At 42.0% G+C, this 23673-nt stretch overlaps 3 protein-coding genes and 1 long non-coding RNA gene across 10 annotated transcripts; 3 read left to right on the forward strand and 1 right to left on the reverse strand.

The window, feature by feature from the left end:
- Positions 1-3434: 3434 nt before the first annotated feature.
- Positions 3435-5785, forward strand: LOC105278182 (mannose-P-dolichol utilization defect 1 protein homolog). The gene is made up of 5 exons (XM_011337046.3): positions 3435-3678; positions 4032-4097; positions 4358-4490; positions 4596-4800; positions 4964-5785. Exons 1-5 carry the CDS (start codon positions 3591-3593, stop codon positions 5204-5206), a joined length of 735 nt encoding a protein of 244 aa, XP_011335348.1. The 5' UTR covers positions 3435-3590; the 3' UTR covers positions 5207-5785.
- Positions 5018-7078, reverse strand: LOC113562689. Its single transcript, XR_003407050.1, has 2 exons — positions 6547-7078; positions 5018-5157 (listed from the first exon to the last, which is right to left on the reverse strand). It is a non-coding gene; the product is annotated as an uncharacterized LOC113562689 (long non-coding RNA).
- On the forward strand, positions 6362-15442 carry LOC105278183 (serine/arginine repetitive matrix protein 2). 7 transcript variants are annotated; one of them, XM_011337047.3, is made up of 14 exons: positions 6364-6529; positions 7167-7361; positions 7454-7578; positions 7654-7730; positions 7846-7968; positions 8055-8269; positions 10299-10439; positions 10530-10721; positions 10808-11504; positions 11614-11921; positions 12119-12294; positions 12584-12710; positions 12873-14205; positions 14410-15441. In XM_011337047.3, the coding sequence occupies exons 2-14, from the start codon at positions 7201-7203 to the stop codon at positions 14527-14529; spliced, it is 3795 nt and encodes a 1264-aa protein (XP_011335349.2). In that variant the 5' UTR covers positions 6364-6529; positions 7167-7200; the 3' UTR covers positions 14530-15441. The 7 variants fall into 7 exon arrangements, with proteins under 7 accessions (XP_011335356.2, XP_011335357.2, XP_011335349.2 ...); XM_011337049.3 differs by having other exon boundaries at positions 6364-6522; XM_011337050.3 differs by having other exon boundaries at positions 6365-6529; positions 12158-12294.
- An 88-nt stretch (positions 15443-15530) lies between these two features.
- On the forward strand, positions 15531-16420 carry LOC105278463 (mucin-6-like). The gene is made up of 2 exons (XM_026973306.1): positions 15531-15807; positions 15924-16420. Exons 1-2 carry the CDS (start codon positions 15646-15648, stop codon positions 16212-16214), a joined length of 453 nt encoding a protein of 150 aa, XP_026829107.1. The 5' UTR covers positions 15531-15645; the 3' UTR covers positions 16215-16420.
- Positions 16421-23673: the final 7253 nt, after the last annotated feature.

A 23673-nucleotide genomic window follows, 5' to 3' on the forward strand; every position in this document is an offset into this window, starting at 1 on the left:
AGCTGACAAACGAGCACCAGGCCAAACGGTTGCGTTAACCTGGGCAATAAAGACAGGTGAAACGTTCCTGGGGGCACGTGAGCCGTGCAGATGGTGGCCGAGCGGGAGCTCACGGGCAGCGTACCAGGCACCTCCGCACGCCCCCGCATCGCAACCCCCGCACACCCCCGAGTCGGAATGTAGGCGAGGAAACGCTGAAGCGATCGCGTGGCTAATCGGGCCGCGCTCCTCGACTTTTGCGTGCACTCTGACCCACTTACGCGGCTGCATCTCTCCGTGTCGCGTGGGCAAACCGCGGCGGGTGGTAGCCTGATGAATCGCTCGCCTCGGCCTGGTATCGCTAATTGCGATGGGGAGGAATTGTTCGGGGCCCACCGCTCCGAGATAATGCTTATTTTCGGAGGCCGAATTGATCGCGTGAGAGATGAGACGCACGCGGCGAGATTTCCGTCGATACCGCGGGATTTTGAGGAATTCGTTTGCCGAGATATTAATAGAAACACTGGGAAATTATGGGACGAGTGATCCGAGTGATTGACATGTTACTATCGCTGACGAAGCAGCGTCAGGAAATACCGGAGAGTGAAGTTAGCGAAACACGAAGCGATCGGAAAAAATTGAGGGGAAAAAGACTGAAATATACGCTTGAAAATATTTCATTTAAGGGGGTATTCTAGTGTAGCATGTCAGAAAAATCGAATTTTTTTTTGGGCATATTTTGCAAGTATATGGTATGGAAAATATGTCTGCGAGAAGATTTAGCCCGATTCGCAAAATTAACAGAGTAATAGCACCTAATAGAAAATAACCTCTGGCGCGCGCTCGGCGATTGGACCGCGCGGCACACAACAGAGCGTTGTGTTAGTATTTTAGGTAGGATCGGAAGATCGTTATTCTTTGAAGGTCGTACATTTGAATTGGAGCCTTTGTATAGTACAGGTTATATAGTACAATGAATCTCTAAGTTCATTGATTTGGACTTTTGCTCCAAAACATCTCCATGCTGGCGCGAAAGTTGTTGAAATAGCAACATTCTTGGCAGTTATAATTTTCAATAAAGGATTTATGCCAATTTTCAAACTTATGAACGTGATGGGAGTTAGTATTGGTGAGCAAGCGGTGGTGTACGCAAACTCCCGGAACGAAGCTCGTATCATCCGCTCGGAGCGGCGCTCCACTACCTTCTCTCGAGATCAGAGAATGAATCGCAGGGAAGAGAGATCAGCTCTGCAGGACTTCTACGAACAAGAGGAATGTCCCCTGTATGGCCCTGGACTAGCCGATTGATCGTAACATTATCTCTATGTAATCAGTATGAAAAACTTTAAACGTGTTTTTCTCGAAACCATGTTTTTCAAATTGGTTCCCATGATATCTCAAAAACCAGTTAATCAATTGATTCAGGCTTTTGCACACATCTTCAGTATATGTGTGGCTATAGCCCCTACCACAATCAAGTCGAAATATTGTTTTTTGGAATTTCTACAGCCCTTCAATGGTGAAAAAAATGGCACAAATCGAAACTTAATTTTCTCAATGAAGTCATGTTTTAAATTTTCAACATTTGTTTTCATTCTGGTGCTTGCTATAATAGCCACACTCATACTAATTAAGAATCTCTTTGGTTTTTTTGTTTCAGATGAGCAGAACAGCTGAAATCATGGGAACCATGGACCAACTTTTTTTTTCATGTTCTTATTTAATATCATGTGCAGCGCTTATTTATAGTTATTGTCTACTAAAAAAATTTGGAAACATACACCAAATATGTACGAATAAGCAGGGAAAACCCTGCCTCAAAAAACCTTATACTTTTTTCCAAAAACATTCACCAAAATAGCATACAAATTCCGCTTTTACACTAGAATACTCCCTTAAGGGGGTATTCTAGTGTAGCATGTCAGAAAAATCGAATTTTTTTTTGGGGCATATTTTGCAAGTATATGGTATGGAAAATATGTCTGCGAGAAGATTTAGCCCGATTCGCAAAATTAACAAAGTAATAGCACCTAATAGAAAATAACCTCTGGCGCGCGCTCGGCGGTTGGACCGCGCGGCACGCAACAGAGCATTGTGTTAGTATTTTAGGTAGGATCGGAAGATCGTTATTCTTTGAAGGTCGTACATTTGAATTGGAGCCTTTGTATAGTACAGGTTATATAGTACAATGAATCTCTAAGTTCATTGATTTGGACTTTTGCTCCAAAACATCTCCATGCTGGCGCGAAAGTTGTTGAAATAGCAACATTCTTGGCAGTTATAATTTTCAATAAAGGATTTATGCCAATTTTCAAACTTATGAACGTGATGGGAGTTAGTATTGGTCGGCAAGCGGTGGTGTACGCAAACTCCCGGAACGAAGCTCGTATCATCCGCTCGGAGCGGCGCTCCACTACCTTCTCTCGAGATCAGAGAATGAATCGCAGGGAAGAGAGATCAGCTCTGCAGGATTTCTACGAACAAGAGGAATGTCCCCTGTATGGCCCTGGACTAGCCGATTGATCGTAACATTATCTCTATGTAATCAGTATGAAAAACTTTAAACGTGTTTTTCTCGAAACTATGTTTTTCAAATTGGTTCCCATGATATCTCAAAAACCAGTTAATCAATTGATTCAGGCTTTTGCACACATCTTCAGTATATGTGTGGCTATAGCCCCTACCACAATCAAGTCGAAATATTGTTTTTTGGAATTTCTACAACCCTTCAATGGTGAAAAAAATGGCACAAATCGAAACTTAATTATCTCAATGAAGTCATGTTTTAGATTTTCAACATTTTTTTTCATTCTGGTGCTTGCTATAGCCACACTCATACTAATTAAGAATCTCTTTGGTTTTTTTGTTTCAGATGAGCAGAACAGCTGAAATCACGGGAACCATGGACCAACTTTTTTTTTCATGTTCTTATTTAATATCATGTGCAGCGCTTATTTATAGTTATTGTCTACTAAAAAAATTTGGAAACATACACTAAATATGTATGAATAAGCAGGGAAAACCCTGCCTCAAAAAACCTTATACTTTTTTCCAAAAAAATTCACCAAAATAGCATACAAATTCCGCTTTTACACTAGAATACCCCCTTAATGTAAATTAAATTAATTAATTAAATTACAGCAAGTAAAATAATTTTACTCGGGAGTCAGTGTTAAAGTACCTGTTGTTCCTCATATTGCAGTTCTGAATCTCTTAATTCTCTTTTATTTTATGCGCTTGCATCTTCTTTTGTCTGAGAAAAGTTTGTTTTAAATATGAATAACGTCGGTACAATACTTTCCGCAAAATGATGGAGGGCTACTCGCGTTTCCCGCACGTTATCCACGAACGTCGTTCAAAAGTTCGCGCCAAGTCGATTGCGTCGCCACAGAAACGTTCGATGAGTCGACTGAAAAATTGAGGGTACGTTTGGTTGATCACAGAACGTTCAATGATCAATGACGTAGCAACGATTCACCGCGGACACCGCAGTTGCTTTGGGTCGCTCCACTTCACGTCGAACGTGAAGTTCACGTCATTCACGTTGTGTCTCACACGCGACGACGTTATAAAGTTGGATAGTCAATGAGCGGAGTGCAAATCACCGCAATATGGCTCACCTTATCAGAGAAACGGCGTTATTTCTAGTTACTCAAGAATGTATGAAGGAGTACTTTGACGATTTCAATTTTTTTCACGGTACGTTCACTGAATTTGCATTGATCTATACGGTCCATGAAGTCCAACGTTTCATTTATGACACGTGAAACGCCCGCGGCATTTTCGAAATTTTAAAACTTGTGAGTTGTCTTGCAAGTAGTAGTTAATTGGCGTTTATTATACTTTTCATAATCAAATGTCATGTTTCATTCATAGTTGTATTCTTAAGGAGTGTTGTATGTTTTTTGTTTTTATAACAACTTTATTCTAACAAGTATAAAATTTATTGTTAATTTGTCAAGATGTCAAGATTCGTCGGATAAAAAATAAATGTTTTTTAATAAATAAGTATGTTCATAGATAAAGCATAATTATGTCGAACAATGTTTCAGTTGGATGCTTCAAGGCGACTCTGAGCAAATCTTTAGGATTAGGTATTATTGCGGGTTCCTTGCTTGGTTAGTATCATAACTTTCTTCTGAAATACATATTATGATATAAAATAATATATATATATATATTTTTTATATATATGAAAAAGAAGTGTTTGTAATTCTACTTGTAAGGAGTAATAGTATAGATATACTGTTATCTACTAATTATAATGTGACTTTAAGTATTCTGCTTTGTCACTTATTATCTTTATCTTTGTCTCATTTGTTAAACTAATAATTATATATTTACTAAGGTCACATGGTGACGTGTTCTTCATTTTTAGTAAAAATACCACAAATTGTGAAGATTATAAAAAATAAAAGTGGCGAAGGAATCAATGTCTTCAGTGTGTTGCTGGATTTATTTGCCATCAGCGCGATGTCATCCTATAGTTTCATGAATAAGTTTCCATTTAGGTAAGTAAATTATAGATAGAACACTATTTCTTTTTTTTTACAAATGTATACAATTTTATGTACAATACAAATAAATTTATCATGTAACGTTCATTGTAATTTTAGTGCTTGGGGAGATGGAGTATTTTTGGGACTTCAGACTTTGGCCATTGCAATTCTAGTAATGCATTATGGCGGTGAAACGATAAAAGCAACCGCATTCCTCGCCGCTTATATGGCTGTTATCTTAGCCGCTAATAGCGGACTAACACCCATCCATGTCCTCTGGGCATGCCAAGCAATGAATATACCCATTGTTCTTATTAGTAAAGTATGTACAATTATGTATGTAATTAATTTAATTATTCAATGAAATTCTTACATAGCTGAACACAGTTTTAGAGATTTACTAGCATATCTTAATCTATTCAAGTTTTCATTACATCAATCTTTTCTGATTATACAATTATCAATCGATGATTTTTATATTACAGTTTATGCAAGCCCACACAAATTATTCCAATGGAAGTACCGGCCAGTTATCGGCCGCGACATGTTTCCTGCTGTTCTTCGGTTCCCTCGCGAGAATATTCACGTCCATCCAAGAAACGGGTGACTCAACTATGATAATAATGTTCATGTGTTCCTCACTGGCGAACGGCGTGATAGTGATGCAGCTTCTTTACTACTGGAACGTGGATGTAAAAAAAAAAGAAAAACTTAGGAAGAAACGATAGGGGAAATAAAATGCAGTTGTTTATACGTATATGCGCGATGGATAATCTACGCTAGATAATATCTAAAAAGCTGTACAAAGTTCTGCATGAATACTATTTTCTAAAGCCGATTTCAGAGATGAATGCTTGGGAATCACTTTCCATGTGACATCAACTTGTGTCCTTTTTTTGAGGATATTCGTAGGTGCAGTGTTCATTGTGTGATTTAAGTACTTCGAAACCTTGCAATAGCCAATATCATTTGGCAACTGGCGAATCAGAGAAATGATATTGCTTACTTCCTTACTTCTTGAAAAAAAATATAAGGTATAAGGTGACAATATATGCACAGTTTATTAAGACTGTATCGTTGAATGCATTACCTATATTGGAAACTTGTTCCGATATAAGACGCAGCAACATATCGCGTTACTTCTAATAAGATCGATTACTAGTAAGCAATTGTATTTTATATTTTACATGTCTTCTGTTACTTATTGTATAATATTGCGTCACATTATATTGCAAATTACAACTTGCAAATTCTTCATGTATACTGTTGTCGAATGAACAACTTATGTATTAAATTAACATGTGTAAAAACGTACGGTTTATCCCATCCCAACTGCCATCGCAGTTAAGGGGATGCTGGAGTTGCTAGTGAACTATTTTTTCACTATAGCGATGGTAATTGCAGTTTCGAAAATTCTCTTTATTGCTTGTGCAGAATAAAAAATCCTTTTCCACAAATGAAGTATAGATAGAAAGAAAGCCCGCTCTACAGGACTTTATATTCAAAATGGAAAAGTTAAAAACTTGCATTTGTCTTTTCTAACTTTTTTCCATTTTGAATATAAAGTCCTGTAGAGCGGGCTTTCTTTCTATCTATACTTCATTTGTGGAAAAGGATTTTTTATTCTGCACAAGCAATAAAGAGAATTTTCGAAGCTGCAATTACCATCGCTATAGTAAAAAAATAGTTCACTAGCAACTTCCAGCTTCCCCTTAACAACTCGAGTATGAAATATTTTAAATAATCTGGAGGTTGTTTCGTATCGTACGGAACGGTTTTTCAAATCGCGCGCCACGAGATGCTTCGCCGTATCGACGCGGCGTCACTGGCGTTCGATAAAAATAATCGCGCGGCGCGCATGCTCGTCTCGCACGGTGTCCCTCTCGGCCTCTCTTGCCTCACTTCCGGCTATTGCGATCGTGACTTGTGCTACGTAGGACGTACGGGTGATCGATCGGGCACGCGTTCGTTCGTCGACGACGATGTCTCATGGCGCATCGTGATTCTCTTTGAACTCGTATTGCTGCGGAACGTAATATCACAAGTGAGTGGTAAGTAACATCCTTACAATTACGATTCTGCGGTGAGAAGCAGGTTGGTGAGAAGGTGACCATTCGACGGAAAGCGTCATGGCGCCGATCCCTTCGCAGTACTTTCCCCCCGTGGGTTCTCCTTGCACGGCCACGCTCCAACGACCATCTTGTTGTCGATAAATCAATCTAGCGGGGCGCTTCTCGCCCGTACACGAGCGTTGTTGCGAAGTAGCCCGACGGCCACGGCGACGCGACTTTGAGGTCGCGTTGGCGCTGGGTTTCGCCAATGTAGTCGCTTTTGGCGTTCCACGTTTGGCGCGCAGAATTCTGCACTCCTCGATGCCTCGACGCAATGCCGCCGGAGAACATTGGGTGGGCACGGGATGATAAAAACGGACATCCGGAAGCGGTGGCGTGTCACTTTGCAAACGATATCGAATCGAATGGAGGAATGGAGCGAGTCACGTTGCGCGTCCTTGGGCGCCTTGAACGTTGGCTCGTAGGACTTTTTTTATGCATGAGGATACAATTAGAGATATATCTCTGTGTCACTATGTAATGTCTTGTGTATGTAATGATGACGGACACACTCGCGGCTGCTGTATGGGCGGCGTAGATGAGCGAGCGAATAATGCGAAACCGGCGTATTTCGTAGTCTTGCAGATTAGGTCCGTTCGCGGTGAGCGAAAATGGAATCTGTGGACGCCCGTCTCGTGGCACAAGCGTTGAACTACCATGGCCAACAGATGCAGAAAGTATGGGAGAGTGAGCGCAACGAAAACGAACTAGCCATTCTCAATCTCAAGGACCCTAACTTTGAAATCTACCAACAGCGACAAAAGACTCTCAGGTGAACATTCGCAATCCGAATAATCTAGGAGTGTCTTTTTTTCCGATTTTGTGAATGTTCTTTAACTGAATGAGATTGCCCGTCTTCCACAGCTTTGGAGACAGAGGCAAACGACTGAAGCTTCAGCAGTTCCTTGCTAAAAAAGCGGATACCCTGTATGATAAAACAAACTTGGAGAAATCTGCAGAGAACATCAAGCAAGAATTGGGAGACGAAGGTAACAATGTTTTCAAGTATCCTTTTATTACATAAGCAATATTGTACAATAACGTGCAATAATCTATTTCTCCAGAATTTTATGCTACAACACCAGCACTTGATACTTTTGTCACCATGGAGAAATCCCAACGCATTCGTAACTTTTTGGAGGTAAGATTAGAGAAATAATTACAGAATAAATATATATATATAATTTAAAAAGTATTGCTTATTTCAAGGGATTTTGATATGATTCAAAGATTTTTGTTTTTCATTTAATTTGCAGAGTTTGGTTATTGGGGATGCAATTTACGCGCAAGTAATGGGTAAAAGCGCCGCAGGTCTGCTTCTGAAGGTGCTTTGCAACTGCAGTGATTCCCCGAGAGTTGTTACTGAATTAGGAGTTAAGGTATGTCGACGTTCCGTCACTTGCTAAATTAAATTTTCACTTGTAAAATTAAATTCGAGTAACAAGTTTGTGTGTGTATTTATCAGGCACTGATATTAAATACGGCCACTGTGCCGGCGGTGGACAAGAAGGGTGTAACAAGGGGCTACATGGCAAATGATCTCGTCTGCGTCGTAGTGAGTGAAGTTAACGTTGAGGCCGAGCGAGTTGTTGCAGTTATGAACGTACCTGCCCGGGAAGGGCAAGCGCCACACCCACCTATGGGACTTATTCATTCCGATGATCTTCCCGAAGCTTATAAGTAAGTAATTATAAAGAAACTGTTATGTATAGTTGCAGATTTACCGTATCCATAATACGCTTCGCTAACTCTCATAAGTTGATTCTGTGCACTTACCAGGAGAGAGGAAGAGAGAGAGAGAAAGTTTATCACACGATAAACGAAAGCATTCTGTGATGTCACACTTTTGTTCATTGTGTATCATCGTAAGAGCACTTGCACCGAAATCCGATCTATATTTTTGTTTTTGTCCAATTGTTGATAGATGGAGACATAAGATTCGATACGCTGACTCTCGATTATACGTTGCTTGGCGATAGTAATAGTCTTTTGTTATTATTATGTACGTAACTTATCTGTCTCGAGTTTTTCCTTGTAGTAGATAAAAGTAACAAAATAATTATAGATAAGGTAAGGAATAATAGCATGGTGGGGAGACAAAGTCCAAGTTTAACAGAAGCACTGTGATACTAACAAAATTAGGTACATTAGATTTGACTCCTCTTACACATTTTTATGAATTTAGGTGCCAGACACTCTATGTAACGTAAAAAGTTGATAGTCAGTATGATGATGAATTTCTAATGTGATACAAATGAATTCAAACCTTGAGCATTGGTTGACATGGTTGACATCTATTGCGCACATATTCTATCTACGTTTGTGATATGTTACTCTCAAAGCACCAGCCAGACTATGGCGCAAATGACTTTTGAGATTGAATTTCCAGTATGAGACGTTGAGCATTGAGTGGTCAAAATGAGTTCAGCAGACGGTAGGTATAACACTGACTTAAAGTTGTTTGGTCTCTTATCCGAGATATCACGTCACTAGTACATGTTCATATTACTTACAAATGTGTATCGATATGATCCTTGTATACGAGTCATTACATGTTGGTAAAAGATATATATATATATATATATATATATATATATATATATATATATATACACACGCGATCGCAACAGTTTCTTTTGTGAACGTAAGGTGGATTGCGTGAACTGTAGGAAGGTATGCGTAAGCAGAGACCAAACAACTCGAATCTTAATCGCCCAAAACCTTTTTACCTTTAAGCCTCAAAAGAATCGCGCCTTAATGTCATAATAATACCATGATGTTTAAACTTACAGCTTATATTGAAATAAAAAAAAGTGATGTCATGTTGATAACAAATTGACACCACAAAATGCAAACAGGCGAAAGTACATCTAAAAAAATTTTTTTGGTCGACTTGGAAGATAATAGATACTCAGGCGTGGCTCCCAATCTATTCTAGGGCTATGCAATTTATTTTATCGCACCAAAAAAAAAATATCTTGTATAAATCACCATCGATCGATGATAGACCGTGTGCTTTTATGTTGAGAAAAAATCCTCCGATTACAAATGAGATACAAAATACTAGAAATATCCTTCTTAGCGATATGAAAGGTGAGAGACGAGTTTATATAATACTGAGGTTGTTTACCAATGTGGATTTTTAACTATGAGATTATATATCTGGTAATAAAGGGATCTTACCAACCTGTTACCGCATCCCTGTTTCGGACCCCTGCTGCTTCTTAACGGTACAAACAGATAGATTTTGAACGATTCTAATACCAGAAGTTGCGCTAAGATCATCAAATCATACGCAATGTGATCGGGAAAGAGATGAACGCTAAAGCGCTTTTGGCATTAGTATCGTATCATTGTATAATACATGGAGGTCGAGGAACCAGCGTCAATGTGCAGGAATAATAAAACTTTGTTGTTTATGAGAAGAAGAAGAGAACGGATAATGCACGTATAATGACAAATATGCGCGTATAAAGAAAAAAAGAGGGAGAGAAAAAGACATGGTAACGAGATGTCAAAAAATTGAGAGGCGCACACGTGCATCGTCAAACGGGCGATACTATCTATGGGATTGTGAGGATTCGGCTGTCATGATTATCAAGTCTTTGGTTTTACCGTTAACGAAGTAGCGTTGGTTTTCTCTTCTTTGGCAAAGGTCGCGACGATCTTTGCTATCTTTAATAACTAGCGATTTCTCTCTGTGGTATAGGAAAGCGATGGACAACAAAGGTCAGAGTTATGAAACGCTGTTGGAGAATAGTACTGGCTTCAACAATCCAAACAACATTAAATATCTGTGCGACTTAATCGGTCTTGGACAAGATACTCACTCCAACATGGTTGGATTGAGGTAAGACCTTGATCTAATCGCTTTAGTAAACATGGAGATCCGACTATTTCGTATTTCTAATCATGTTTTCGTCATCTTTGTTGTGCGTAGAGAGAGATTTCCGCCGAATGAATACGCTTCTGAATTGCGACAAGCGCAAGCGAGCAAGTGGGCGTTCCGAAGTGTCGCTGAGGGTATAGATCATTTCAAGGCCGGGCGTCATTCCGAAGCTTTCCAGTGTCTCAACAAAGCGCTCAGTGTTGATCCTCGCAACGTTGAGGGTTTAGTTGCTCGAGGAGCATTGTAAGTTTCTCGTTAAAACTTATGAATGTTTCACACGTTCCACGGTGTGCACAGATTTATTTAATATTTTGTTTTCTGTATTACAGGTACGCAAATAGCGGCAGCTTCAAGAAGGCGATTGAGGATTTTGAGACGGCTTTAAAATTAAATCAGACGCACGCGAATGCTCGTAAGTACATGGCCGAGACATTAGTGGCCCTCGGTAGAAGTTACGAGGACGAGAAGAAGTTCGAGGATGCTCAGAAGGCGTACGAGAATTGCTTGGCGATCGCGCCGTACCACGAGGAAGCGCGAAATTCCATCGAATATATAAAATCCAAGACTCTCACGGCGTCGTTGAATCCCTTGGATACCTTTAAGAGTTTCGAGGCGGAGAACGACGTTGTTGAAAACAAGAAAGACAAAAAGAAACGCAAGAAGGAGAGGAAGTCTAGATCAAAGAAGAGGCAGAGGTGGAGTTCCAGCTCGAGTTCCTCGTCCAGCGGATCAACGAGCTCCTCTACTTCAGACTCGAGCACTTCATCGTCGTCAGGTAGCTCACGATCAGCATCGCGTTCGCCGGGCCGTAAACGCAAGCACAAGAAAGATCATCGTAATTCGCTTTCGCCGCTCAGTAAACGCATGGCACAGTATAACAATCCCCCTGCTGCAACTGCTACCACTCACGATACTATCGCGCCGACTTCTTACACCACGAATACGCGCGAGAAAATGGACGACTACGAACTTAAAGTACGCAAGTTTCTTGAGCAGACCAAGGACGACTCTGATTACGAAGATAAGGCAAGTATAATGTTTGTTCTCGATCTCCCGTTGCCTTTCAAGTTTTGAAACCGCCTGCATCCTGTGAAAATTATTATAACGTAAAACTTATTTCATGTGCACCGCACAGGTAAGAAAATTCTTGGAGGAGACAGCGAGATGGAAGAGAGAAAGGGAAAAGGAAAAGAAACATTCGGAGAGTGAAAAGATGAAGAAAAAGAAGAAGAAAGAGAAGAAAGGAAAAGACAAGGAAAAGGAGGATAAGAAGAGTCGAAAGAAGAAGAAGAAGGAGGAGCGGAAAAAGCGTAAAAACAAGGACAAGCTCGAGCGAGATTTGGAAGCATTGAAAAAGTCATCTTTGCCCGACTTGGAGCAGTTAGAGTCCAAGCTCAATGCTTATTATGCGAAGGTTGAGAAAGACTGTGCGGCGCTGAAAAGGTTGGAATCTTTACTGGAATTGGAATAATTTAATTTTTATCATGTTCTCTAATTAATTCTTGATTTAAGCTCGCGCTCTTGCATAATGATTTATTTTCATTTACACTATTTTGATATTCTCAGCTAGCACTGACTGAACGGAAAAAGTTACGCGGCCTTCCGATATCGTATTCTACTTATGTTTTTATATTTACTAGGTATGTAGCACAGTATAATGACATACCTTCCCCTCTTAGCAACGCGGAGAAGCTAGCTGAGAGTTCACGTAGGGAGGAGGAGCTGCGCAGGGAGAGGGAGAGGGAGAGAGACGAAGCTTCGAAAGCTTATCACGAGCGGGAATCCAGGGTGCCAATGACTGCGCAACAAAGAAAAGGTATTTTTAAAACACGTGTTTTTATTGAAATACGTTGAATATGGAAAGATCTCGTATATTAGGTCAGCCAACAAGTTCGATGTTTGCGTCCAATTTTACTTTATTACATTTGGTAGAAACAAATTATTTATCACAAACAAGTAATCTATGATTATAGAGGACAATGGTGATTGCTTGGGGTTGATGAATAATTTGTTTCTATTGAACGCAATAAAGTCAAATTTGATGCAAAAAAACGACCTTCTTGACTCGTTACATACATATACATATGTATAATCACTCGTTACAGAGATTCAAAGGAAGCCGCTAACAGATATATTTGAACAAGAGTCTCAGTTGATCCATCCAGAGCCGAAACTCCCCACGCTTGACACCGCTGCATTGAATGCAAAGTGGAAGGCTGCACAAGCTGCTAGGTAAGTAATTGTAGATGATGTAACTAGATTACAATTACGTGTGAAAAAGTAAAAAAAAAAACTATAATAGGATAATTAATTATAAATGATAATATTTGACAAGTTTAAGATAATCTTAATCTTTATTGGCGACTGAAAATTTACATTGGCATATGATTTCAGGCAAAAAGACATTCCTCCACAAAAGTGGCAAGAGCCAGTAGAAAGCAAGAAGATACAATCCAACGTGTTCGTGGACAGCGATGAAGACGATGATAACGAGCTGGAGGAAAGATTACAGCGCGCTGCTCTCGAGAAGTCTTTGAACATACGCAAGCAGATGCAACGGGAACTTGCCGAGAAAAGAGTTCTACCACCACAACCTACACCAACACCTCCACCACTACCGAAAGAACCACCAATGCCTAAGCAAGCGCCAGTGAAATATCCCACGCCGCAACCGCAGAACAAGTTTCAATCGTACAAGGATCCGACCATGTCGGTCTCGCAGACCACGCCGACGAAATTCAGTTCTAGCAACAATCTGGGCGGCAAGTTTCAACCGATCGGTCAGAACAGTGGGGCCGGACATCCACCCGAGCCACCTCGTCCACCACCAACAGCAAAGAGCCAGGCTAAAGGTCCGAGAACCGATTCCGACAGTGAAGCAGAGCGGAGCCACCGGCAAACGTCGAAGAAGCGCGACTCTAGCAGTCGTGGCGGGGTGAACAAACGAATGAGCAGAGATCGCCCAGCGAAACGATCGCGCAGCCGATCACGTAGCGCCTCCAGCTCGGGTTCGTCGAGATCACGATCGCCCAGACGAAGTCGCTCACGGTCTTACTCGAATCGACGATCTGGAAGTTACGAGAGAAAATACAGCAGATCACTCTCCGGCACTTACAGCAGATCGCGGTCACGATCACGTTCCAGATCGTACACGAGGAGTCGCAGTCGCAGTAGATCGGGTGATCGTGGCTATTACCGGAAGAGGCAATTCCGACCGTACAACAACCGCGGCACGTACTACAAGCCGCGCTTCCAAGGCTTCAACAATCCAAATCATCGCGGCGGTAACAACAATTTCCAGAACCGAAATCGCTTCTACAACAATCAGCACAACAATCGTTTTGGCAACCGTCGCGGCGGTGGCTTTAATAATCGCGGTGGTCGTGGTGGTCGTGGCAATCGCGGTGGCAGATTCTTCCACGGTAAGCAAGGTTTCCGTGATTTCCGCGACAGGCGGGACTTCAGAGATCGTCGAGCGTCATCGCGCGATCGCTACAGCGATCGCAGCTACTCACCCGATCCAATGAGGAAGGTCGACGAGGCTAAGGAGAAGATCAACAAGATGCTCGAAGGTGGCGACGACGTCGAGCATGAGCAGGAGGGCGGCAGCTCGACTGTGCCACCTAACAAGAGACAAGCCGGACCTTTGAGCGAGGGCGAGGAAAGGGACGAGGACGACTATGAGAGATGGGGAGAGGGAGAGGGGGGCGATGCACCGAGCACCAAGGTTGGTTAGACTGTTGGCGTAGACTGTCGACTTTCGAAACAGTCGATTCATCTTCGTGATGACGATCATAATAACCGAAATGATGATAAAAGTGAAGAGATATCTCACGAGAGAAATGATAATGATGATGATGATGATGATGATCAGCCACACGCGCGGGGAAAAACGCGACTCAGGAGCCAACTAACTCTCGTTTGTTGCCAGAATGAGGGGTTTGTACCTGTCGACGAGAACCTGGAAGGCAAGGAGTACTTCATTGAGCGCATGAAACAGCGAAGCAAGTTCGTTTTAATGCAGAGAGCCATTGCAGCTAAGATTTGGTAAATGTGATCTAACGCCGCCAGTTGCTGCTCCTCTGCTTCTCTGTGATATAATCGCTTTCCTCATGTCAACAGTGTTAGTCAACAGCGGTCAACTGATCAACGTGAGGCACATCGGAACACTTTTATAGCTGTAGTATCGATTATTGATTGCTTTCGTTATTACGAATTAAGTACCATCACTTACGCTGATCAGATAATTTATTTTCACGTGTTAATTTATTTTTTTTCATTTATCAAGTACAAATTGGACTAACTTCTGAAAGCAAACTGATCTTGCACATTTGTTTTTATTTAAAATAATATTGAGAATTAAACGCTAAAGTTTCACGGATCATTCTGTACATTATAGAAATAATTAGATCGTTTAGTGCTTAATTGTTGGCACGTTAATAAGTGCTCCGTATGAAACACACGACAAAGCGTATCAACGTAACGAGTGGCTCTTCATTATCAATCATTATCAATCAACAGGTGATTTTTCCTTTTCGTTACATAGCATGTGTTTATTTCATATATTGAAAAACCAACTTTGGAAGCAGATTGAAGGAAAATCGATCAGGGAGAAGACCATGCAGGTTTATTTTGAGAAATAATGCCATAACAAAGGCAAGTTATCGCGATTCGTATTTGGATACTTATCAGCAAGAGTTCCATTTCGTTCAATCTTGATGGTTCAAGATGAAATCAACGATGCGATGCGATGCGATAGTATCTCCAAGGTACTCCAAGATTCATTTGCTTGTCGGAGCGTTGTTAAAGAGAAAGAGACACGAATACATTATTACTCTCCATCATAATTGTTTTAAGAATCTGTAATACGCCGTAATTTAGTAGCGTAAGATACTTATATATGTTGTACGTAAATTAGTTGCTGTATAATTGGAACTCCCACAAATATATAACAGAAAACTGCAAGAAACTCGTTGCGATTTCTCGCCGAGGGAAATAAAAATGTATCTTTCTCTTCCTGTGCTGCATTGCGCCCGTATCTACGCGGCCCTTTTAGCCGCAATTTATGGCATGCTGCTATCGAAAATCTGCATACGGGAAAACTGGTCACGGAGTTGATAACAGGATTGCACCAATTTGATATCTCGCGGGTACTTAAAGTCCAACGATGCGCACGTCGCTCGCATGTCTTTGCTCCGTTTCCACCACGATGAAGCTCTTCGAGGCGCGGATCGTGCTGCTCGTTTTCGCAGTTCTTTGTGACGTTTATTGTTCCGACGATTTGGACGGCGTGCCAGGTCTGAAGGCCGGAGAGAGTAAGTCCCGCGTTGTCTGAAACAGGTTTCGCGTTGTTTGCAAATTCGATCGGGAGAGATCTCTCTCTCTCTCTCTCTCTCTCTCTCTCTCTCTTTTTTCCTCGAACGAATATGAGACTTGTAATGGTTTCTTTTTTCCGAGTTTACGCACGATACAGAACGCTTTGGTTTTCTAGTCTTGGATTATCAAGATGTCGTCACATCTTTTGCCGTGATATGCGAGGAACGTGAAGAGTACAGCGAATGTTCCGGGGATTCGACGTGCCAGAAAACGTGCGAGAACATGGACCAGTGGGGGACGATGTTATGCACCAGGACGAAAGTCTGTATTGGCGGTTGCATCTGTAAGGACGGATACGTGCGGGACGATTACAATGGCATTTGCGTCCCAGAGAACAGCTGTCCCAAAGTGAGGCATTAAATGTGGTTAACTGGAACGCAAGAGATTCCGGAAACGTTGCAATGGACCGACGCTGGAAAGGAGCGCAGGAAACAAGCGGGATTTATTTTCGTCGACTTTCATCAATATGGAACGTTCTTCTTAAAAGTAAAAAAAAAAGTAAAGTCCCTTTCCTTTATGTACCGTGCAATTAACTGAACGTAATTAATTGAATGATTCAATGCAAATGAATTTTGTGTCAACGTCTCGAGAGAAAAACGATTATCGGGAGAACGCCGCGATATACATAATTTAAATTGGATAAATTATGCATTCCTCAAACGTGTTTGCGCGCACACCAACGACGGCGCACCTGCGTACACGTGCATTCCGTGCGATAAACGCGGTCGTCATTTATTACTCGCTTACTCAGAACGCAGCGACCTGACGTAAGAAAAAGAACGCACGCGAGTGCAACTTCTCTTTTTCGTCGTGCCGTACCATTTGAATTCCATTTCAAATTCACCCAAGCCTGAAACCGCTCGAGAACTTTTTCGCGTAACGCACTTGGTAACCAATCGAGAGGCTTCGATAGACCTCTGATAGACGCGTTGCGTCTTTTTTGCAATTAATTCGAGAGATCGAGCGTGTCCGGCCAAATCGAGGAGGATCGAAGGGAGAGAGGAGATTCAGCAGAGATTCGCGTGCTCGTCGGAAATGTCGATACGAAGGCACCCCAGCAAACACAGTCATATAACAGTGATATTGCCGTAATATAACAGAATGTAACACGCAATATAACATGTTCGTTACATGTAACGTATATGTTAGTTGTAATTTCCCACTCATACGAAATTGCAGTACTATTAGGGGTGTGATTTAGTTTTGAGGGTTTTTTTTGCTCAAAAACGCATGTATTTAAATATGATAATGAATGAATACCTTAATCAAAATAGTTTCCTTCGTTTTCTAGAACTTTTTCCCATCTATCTGGCAAGAGATGGATTCCACCACGATAAAATCACTCTTCTTTTCAGTTGATCCATTCGTCGACGAATTTTCGCACTTCTTCGAAATTATGAAAGTGTGTATCCTCTAAAGCGTGTTGCATCGACCGGAACAAATAATAATCGCATGGAGATTGCTCATTGGTCCGGAGAATACGCGGGGTGCGGTAAGACTTCCCATTCAAGCTCTAATGGTGTTTGTTTCACTGATAACGCAACGTGAGGTCGAGCGTTGTCACGAAGAACAATCACTTTCCGTCGTTTACTCGCAATTGCTGGTCGTTTTTGGTCCAATGCTTGCTTCAACTTGTACAATTGGTGTCGATAACGATCAGCCGTGACAGTCTCATGCGGATTTAACAGCTCATAGTACACTATCCCACCAAATACGGAGCATTACTTTTCAACCGTGAATATTGCGTCTCGGAGTGGATGTTGATGGTTCGCCTGGATCCACTCATGATTTTCTGCGTTTCGGATTATCAAAACAGATCCACTTTTCATCCCCAGTAACAATCCGAGACAAAGGACTCTTCTTTTTTTGCCTGGCGATCAACGAAATGCAAATGTTCAACCGGTTCGCAATGGCACTTTCCGATAATTCATGTCGAACCCATTTCCCTTCTTTCTGAATTTTTCCTATTTCATGTAAATGTTTGGTAACTGTTGTACGATCAACATTTAATGCTCTGGCAAGAGATGGATTCCACCACGATAAAATGACTCTTCTTTTCAGTTGATCCATTCGTCGACGAATTTTCGCACTTCATCGAAATTATGAAAGTGTGTATCCTCTAAAGCGTCTTGCATCGACCGGAACAAATAATAATCGCATGGAGATTGCTCATTGGTCTGGAGAATACGCGGGGTGCGGTAAGACTTCCCATTCGAGCTCTAATAGTGTTTGTTTCACTGATAACGCAACGTGAGGTCGAGCGTTGTCACGAAGAAGAATCACTTTCCGTCGTTTACTCGCGATTGGTGGTCGTTTTTGGTCCAATGCTTGCTTCAACTTGTACAATTGGTGTCGATAACGATCAGCCGTGACAGTCTCGTGCGGATTTAACAGCTCATAGTACACTATCCCACCAAATACGGAGCATTACTTTTGAACCGTGAATATTGCGTCTCGGAGTGGATGTTGATGGTTCGCCTGGATCCACCCATGATTTTCTGCGTTTCGGATTATCAAAACAGATCCACTTTTCATTCCCAGTAACAATCCGAGACAAAGGACTCTTCTTTTTTTGCCTGGCGATCAACGAAATGCAAATGTTCAACCGGTTCGCAATGGCACTTTCCGATAATTCATGTCGAACCCATTTCCCTTCTTTCTGAATTTTTCCCATTTCATGTAAATGTTTGGTAACTGTTGTACGATCAACATTTAAAGCTCTGGCAAGAATGGATTCCACCACGATAAAATGACTCTTCTTTTCAGTTGATCCATTCGTCGACGAATTTTCGCACTTCATCGAAATTATGAAAGTGTGTATCCTCTAAAGCGTCTTGCATCGACCGGAACAAATAATAATCGCATGGAGCAGTGTCCGGAGAATACGCGGGGTGCGGTAAGACTTCCCATTCGAGCTCTAATAGTGTTTGTTTCACTGATAACGCAACGTGAGGTCGAGCGTTGTCACGAAGAAGAATCACTTTCCGTCGTTTACTCGCGATTGGTGGTCGTTTTTGGTCCAATGCTTGCTTCAACTTGTACAATTGGTGTCGATAACGATCAGCCGTGACAGTCTCATGCGGATTTAACAACTCATAGTACACTATCCCACCAAATACGGAGCATTACTTTTCAACCGTGAATATTGCGTCTCGGAGTGGATGTTGATGGTTCGCCTGGATCCACCCATGATTTTCTGCGTTTCGGATTATCAAAACAGATCCACTTTTCATCCCCAGTAACAATCCGAGACAAAGGACTCTTCTTTTTTTGCCTGGCGATCAACGAAATGCAAATGTTCAACCGGTTCGCAATGGCACTTTCCGATAATTCATGTCGAACCCATTTCCCTTCTTTCTGAATTTTTCCCATTTCATGTAAATGTTTGGTAACTGTTGTACGATCAACATTTAAAGCTCTGGCAAGAATGGATTCCACCACGATAAAATGACTCTTCTTTTCAGTTGATCCATTCGTCGACGAATTTTCGCACTTCTTCGAAATTATGAAAGTGTGTATCCTCTAAAGCGTGTTGCATCGACCGTAACAAATAATAATCGCATGGAGATTGCTCATTGGTCCGGAGAATACGCGGGGTGCGGTAAGACTTCCCATTCAAGCTCTAATGGTGTTTGTTTCACTGATAACGCAACGTGAGGTCGAGCGTTGTCACGAAGAAGAATCACTTTCCGTCGTTTACTCGCGATTGCTGGTCGTTTTTGGTCCAATGCTTGCTTCAACTTGTACAATTGGTGTCGATAACGATCAGCCGTGACAGTCTCATGCGGATTTAACAGCTCATAGTACACTATCCCATCAAATACGGAGCATTACTTTTCAACCGTGAATATTGCGTCTCGGAGTGGATGTTGATGGTTCGCCTGGATCCACCCATGATTTTCTGCGTTTCGGATTATCAAAACAGATCCACTTTTCATCCCCAGTAACAATCCGAGACAAAGGACTCTTCTTTTTTTGCCTGGCGATCAACGAAATGCAAATGTTCAACCGGTTCGCAATGGCACTTTCCGATAATTCATGTCGAACCCATTTCCCTTCTTTCTGAATTTTTCCCATTTCATGTAAATGTTTGGCAACTGTTGTACGATCAACATTTAATGCTCTGGCAAGTTCTGAAGTGGATCGTGTTGGATTTTCGTGCAATAATGCTTGCAAATCTGCATTTTCAAGCTTTCTTGGTTGTCCCGAGCGTTGTTTGTCCTTCACATCAGTATGACCACTTTTAAAGCGTCTAAACCAGTATTCACAAGTCTTAATTGATGGGGCAGAATCACCATAAGTTTCCACAAGAATTCTATAATCCTCAGCGGCAGTTTTCTTTTGATTAAAAAACAAAAGCAACGCATGTCGAAAATGCTGTTTCGGAAGTTGTATTTTTACGATGATATAAACAATAAACACGACTGTTATTGCATCTATTGCTATAATGCTACTAAATGTCATGGATAATGTCAAGACTGTAAGAAACAACAGTTATCGGTAACAGCTATTGGAACAAACTGACACTACAGCCATCCGTTGCAAAACCCTCAAAACTAAATCACACTCATAATATAACAGTAATATAACGTGTTACTAAAATGTTACTTAAATGTTACATAAATGAAATATAATTATTCTTTCTTCCTCTTTCTACAACTATAGGTTTGTGTTTAATTTATTTTCTTAAACGTTATGCAGAAGTTAGTACTTTGCTCTTATTTATTATTCGTTCAAAAATGTACCACTTCATTGTAGAAATGGACTTATGATACAAGTTGTATCGTGCCGTGATCACCGTTCTTATACATATTTTGTATCATATTTTGCATACGAGAAACGGAAGCCATCTAGCGGACGACTCGACATCTGTATGTTAAAAATGGTATATAACATAGACATAATATGCAAATATTACAGTTATATAACATCGCATATTTAAGTTACATTACTGTTATATTATTATAACCAATATATAACAGAGCGATATAACAGTTTTATAACACAGTAATATTGCAGTTACAAAGAAAATGATGTAACTTTAACATTAATAACATATAACAGTTGTTATATTGCGTGTTACTTCTGTGTTATATAACAGTTATATTTTGTGTTTGCTGGGACGAAATTCCTGGAGCGCGCTTGAACAAAATCCCACGTTGCTCCTAACTTGCGGCGACTCTCCCCGAGATCCGGCGTCAGTGGCAACGGTGTGCACGCGCACGCACGCACGCACGAATGCGTGCATGCACGTTATACTTGCACCAGGCTCCACGTACGCGTGGGGCGCGCGAGCGCGCGGTCGTTGCGATCGGTCTTCTCTCTTTCTTTCTTTCTTCGGGGCACGACTTCCTCCCGTGCAGGCGAGCCAGCCACGGTCGGCCTCGGCCGTCCTTGCCCCTTCTGCTAGGCAGCACGTCCGTTACCGTCTACTAGCTGGCGCGAAAACATCAACTCGCTTCGACGGATTAGAAAGGCTCGCCAGGCAGCCTGCCGCGCCGTAGCGATGGGCCCGATCCAATTCTCGAGCGTGGCGTCGGAAGTCAGAATCTGCACTTAACCGCACGTTAGATGCCTTCGACGAAGCCTTCCTTTGAAGACAGAAGGACAAAAGGAGAGTGAGAAGTCGCAACCCGCTCCACAAAGCGGAGCTTGAAGTAGAAGGGACAAGAAGGAATTCACGGTGCGCCGTTGGCACGTTTTGAAACATCGACCTCCTCTGTCGAGGAACAGCGCGATTAGGGTCATCGTAGGGTTCCTGATTTACGACCTCGTTTCAGATAGATCGAGATTACGATTAAAGTAAGGGATATCTAGATGGGTACAGCTCGTGGCCGCATCTATTCGTCTCCCGAAAATCCAGTCACTTCAAAAGTGCTTAAAGACGAGCCGGGGATTAGCATTCCTATTTGAGATTCCAAGTACGTTACTATTTATTCACGGTTTGAAACACGGACTGAAGGATTTGAATAATCTGTCATTTTAATATTTTACGCATCAACTTTTATTTGTTAACTTGGATGCACAGACGGACGAGAGACCGTAACGGTCGTGCGAGTTTGTCGTAAGGTGTCTCGGGAGCACGTTTAACATGCCTGTATGCTAATTGCGAGTTTCGCGGAAAGCATGTGGCCTCGGCGTGCCTTTTGTTGTCGCGGTCGAGAAACGCACGGAGGCGCAGCGTGACGCATTTCGAGCGGCGCAAAATCTCCGGTGGATACGCGGCTCGGCCGCCGCTGAAGAACGTTATCGGCGATTAGATCATCGACCGACGAAAAATCACGGTTGATCCCATCGCTAGTGCGCCGCCGTAGCGCATCGCGGCATCGCTCGTGCGTAGGAGGGAAAGTTACCGGAAGTTTCTTCTCCTCGCACGGCACGGCGTCCCTTCTCCGACACCTCCACGACGGAAGCCGCGACCTCGGCGATCGGCGCCCGGTCATGAAAACGAGCGTACGAAGACGCGGATGGGGACGGGCGAAGCAAGCGTGTTTTCTTGTAGAGACGACATAAGCGCACGCCGGAAGGGCCGGCAGGAAACGTGCCTGTAGGTACTGGAACACGATTCCAGCCACGTTCGCGACCGCGCGAGTCTCTCTTTCCCTCCCTCCCTCTCTCTCTTTCTCTTTCTCTGTTTCTCTCTCCTTTTTCTCGTGGGACTTGCGGCGCAGCCGAATCGAAGAAGCACCCAACCATGGTGGAAGTAACAAGGTGTGCTACTGCGCAGACATTTTTACTGACCAATAAGAGAGTGTGACAAGAGTCCGCCATCTTGAATAATTTAAGTGAATTAAAAAAAAGATTCGGATAAGAAAAGGATTAAATAAAAGATCTTTTGTGTGTACTTATGGTAAATATATTTTTTTAAATAAAATACAGGGTGTCCCAGACCTACCGTATCACCGGTTAATGGTAGATTCCTGAGGTGATTCTGAGACGAATGTTCCTCTTACAAAATGTCGAGGGTGGCGTAGTTTCGGCACTACGAAGAGCTGTAGTTATCCTATCCTTGTGTAGAATTTTCCCGCGCTCAGTGACGGTGGGTCGAAGGGGTCTCGCGCATCGCTCATACTTCAATTTGAACAGCCGCGAAAAATTAAGATCAAATTGAAGTGTGCGCGATGCGCGGGACCCCTTCGACCCACCGTCACTGAACGCGGGAAAATTCTACACAAGGATAGGATAACTACAACCCTTCGTAGCGCCGAAACTACGCCACCCTCGACATTTTGCAAGAGGAATATTCGTCTCAGAATCACCTCAGGAATCTACCATTAACCGGTGATACGGTAGGTCTGGGACACCCTGTATAGGTAGTATCTCACGTAAAAATGACCGATCTTTATATTGCGAGGTCTTAAAATGTTGAGAACAAACCCGAGCTAGATAAAGAAATTTTAAATAATGTATTTTATTATATTCTATTATATTGGGTCGCCCGGAAAGTTCGTGCCGATTTTTAATAGATGGCGTTGGAACATGTCTGAATATATCAATGTTATTGAAAACATACGATTTATATACATATGCTTAAAGGTGACATTTCAACACATCTTTAGGAAAAAAGTTGTTTGAGATAAATTGATTCGTGTCAGTTTTGTACTCTTTTGAAGATGGAAGAAAACAAAGAACGTTTTAGACACTTGATGCTTTTCTATTACCGGAAAGGCAAAAATGCCTCACAAGCAACAAATTCGATATGTTCTGTTTACGGAGAAGGCGCTTTAGCTGAAAGAACCGTACGTAAGTGGTTCGCTAAGTTTAGAGCTAGTGATTTTAACCTTAAAGACCATTAACGCTCGGGCAGACCCTTTACTAC

This window comes from Ooceraea biroi, chromosome 10, assembly GCF_003672135.1.
Source record: "Ooceraea biroi isolate clonal line C1 chromosome 10, Obir_v5.4, whole genome shotgun sequence".
NCBI lineage: Eukaryota > Metazoa > Arthropoda > Insecta > Hymenoptera > Formicidae > Ooceraea > Ooceraea biroi.

Bases quoted from the DNA above. Each gene is read 5' to 3' on its own strand.
- LOC105278182 (XM_011337046.3), top strand. From the start codon at position 3,591: ATGGCTCACCTTATCAGAGAAACGGCGTTATTTCTAGTTACTCAAGAA. The intron at 4,491-4,595 runs GTAAGTAAATTA...TTGTAATTTTAG, and splicing joins ATGAATAAGTTTCCATTTAG to TGCTTGGGGAGATGGAGTAT. The intron at 4,801-4,963 runs GTATGTACAATT...TTTATATTACAG, and splicing joins CCATTGTTCTTATTAGTAAA to TTTATGCAAGCCCACACAAA.
- LOC105278463 (XM_026973306.1), top strand. From the start codon at position 15,646: ATGCGCACGTCGCTCGCATGTCTTTGCTCCGTTTCCACCACGATGAAG. The intron at 15,808-15,923 runs GTCTGAAACAGG...TTGTAATGGTTT, and splicing joins GAGAGAGTAAGTCCCGCGTT to CTTTTTTCCGAGTTTACGCA.
- LOC105278183 (XM_011337047.3), top strand. From the start codon at position 7,201: ATGGAATCTGTGGACGCCCGTCTCGTGGCACAAGCGTTGAACTACCAT. The intron at 7,969-8,054 runs GTATGTCGACGT...TGTATTTATCAG, and splicing joins TTACTGAATTAGGAGTTAAG to GCACTGATATTAAATACGGC. The intron at 11,922-12,118 runs GTTGGAATCTTT...TATATTTACTAG, and splicing joins GACTGTGCGGCGCTGAAAAG to GTATGTAGCACAGTATAATG.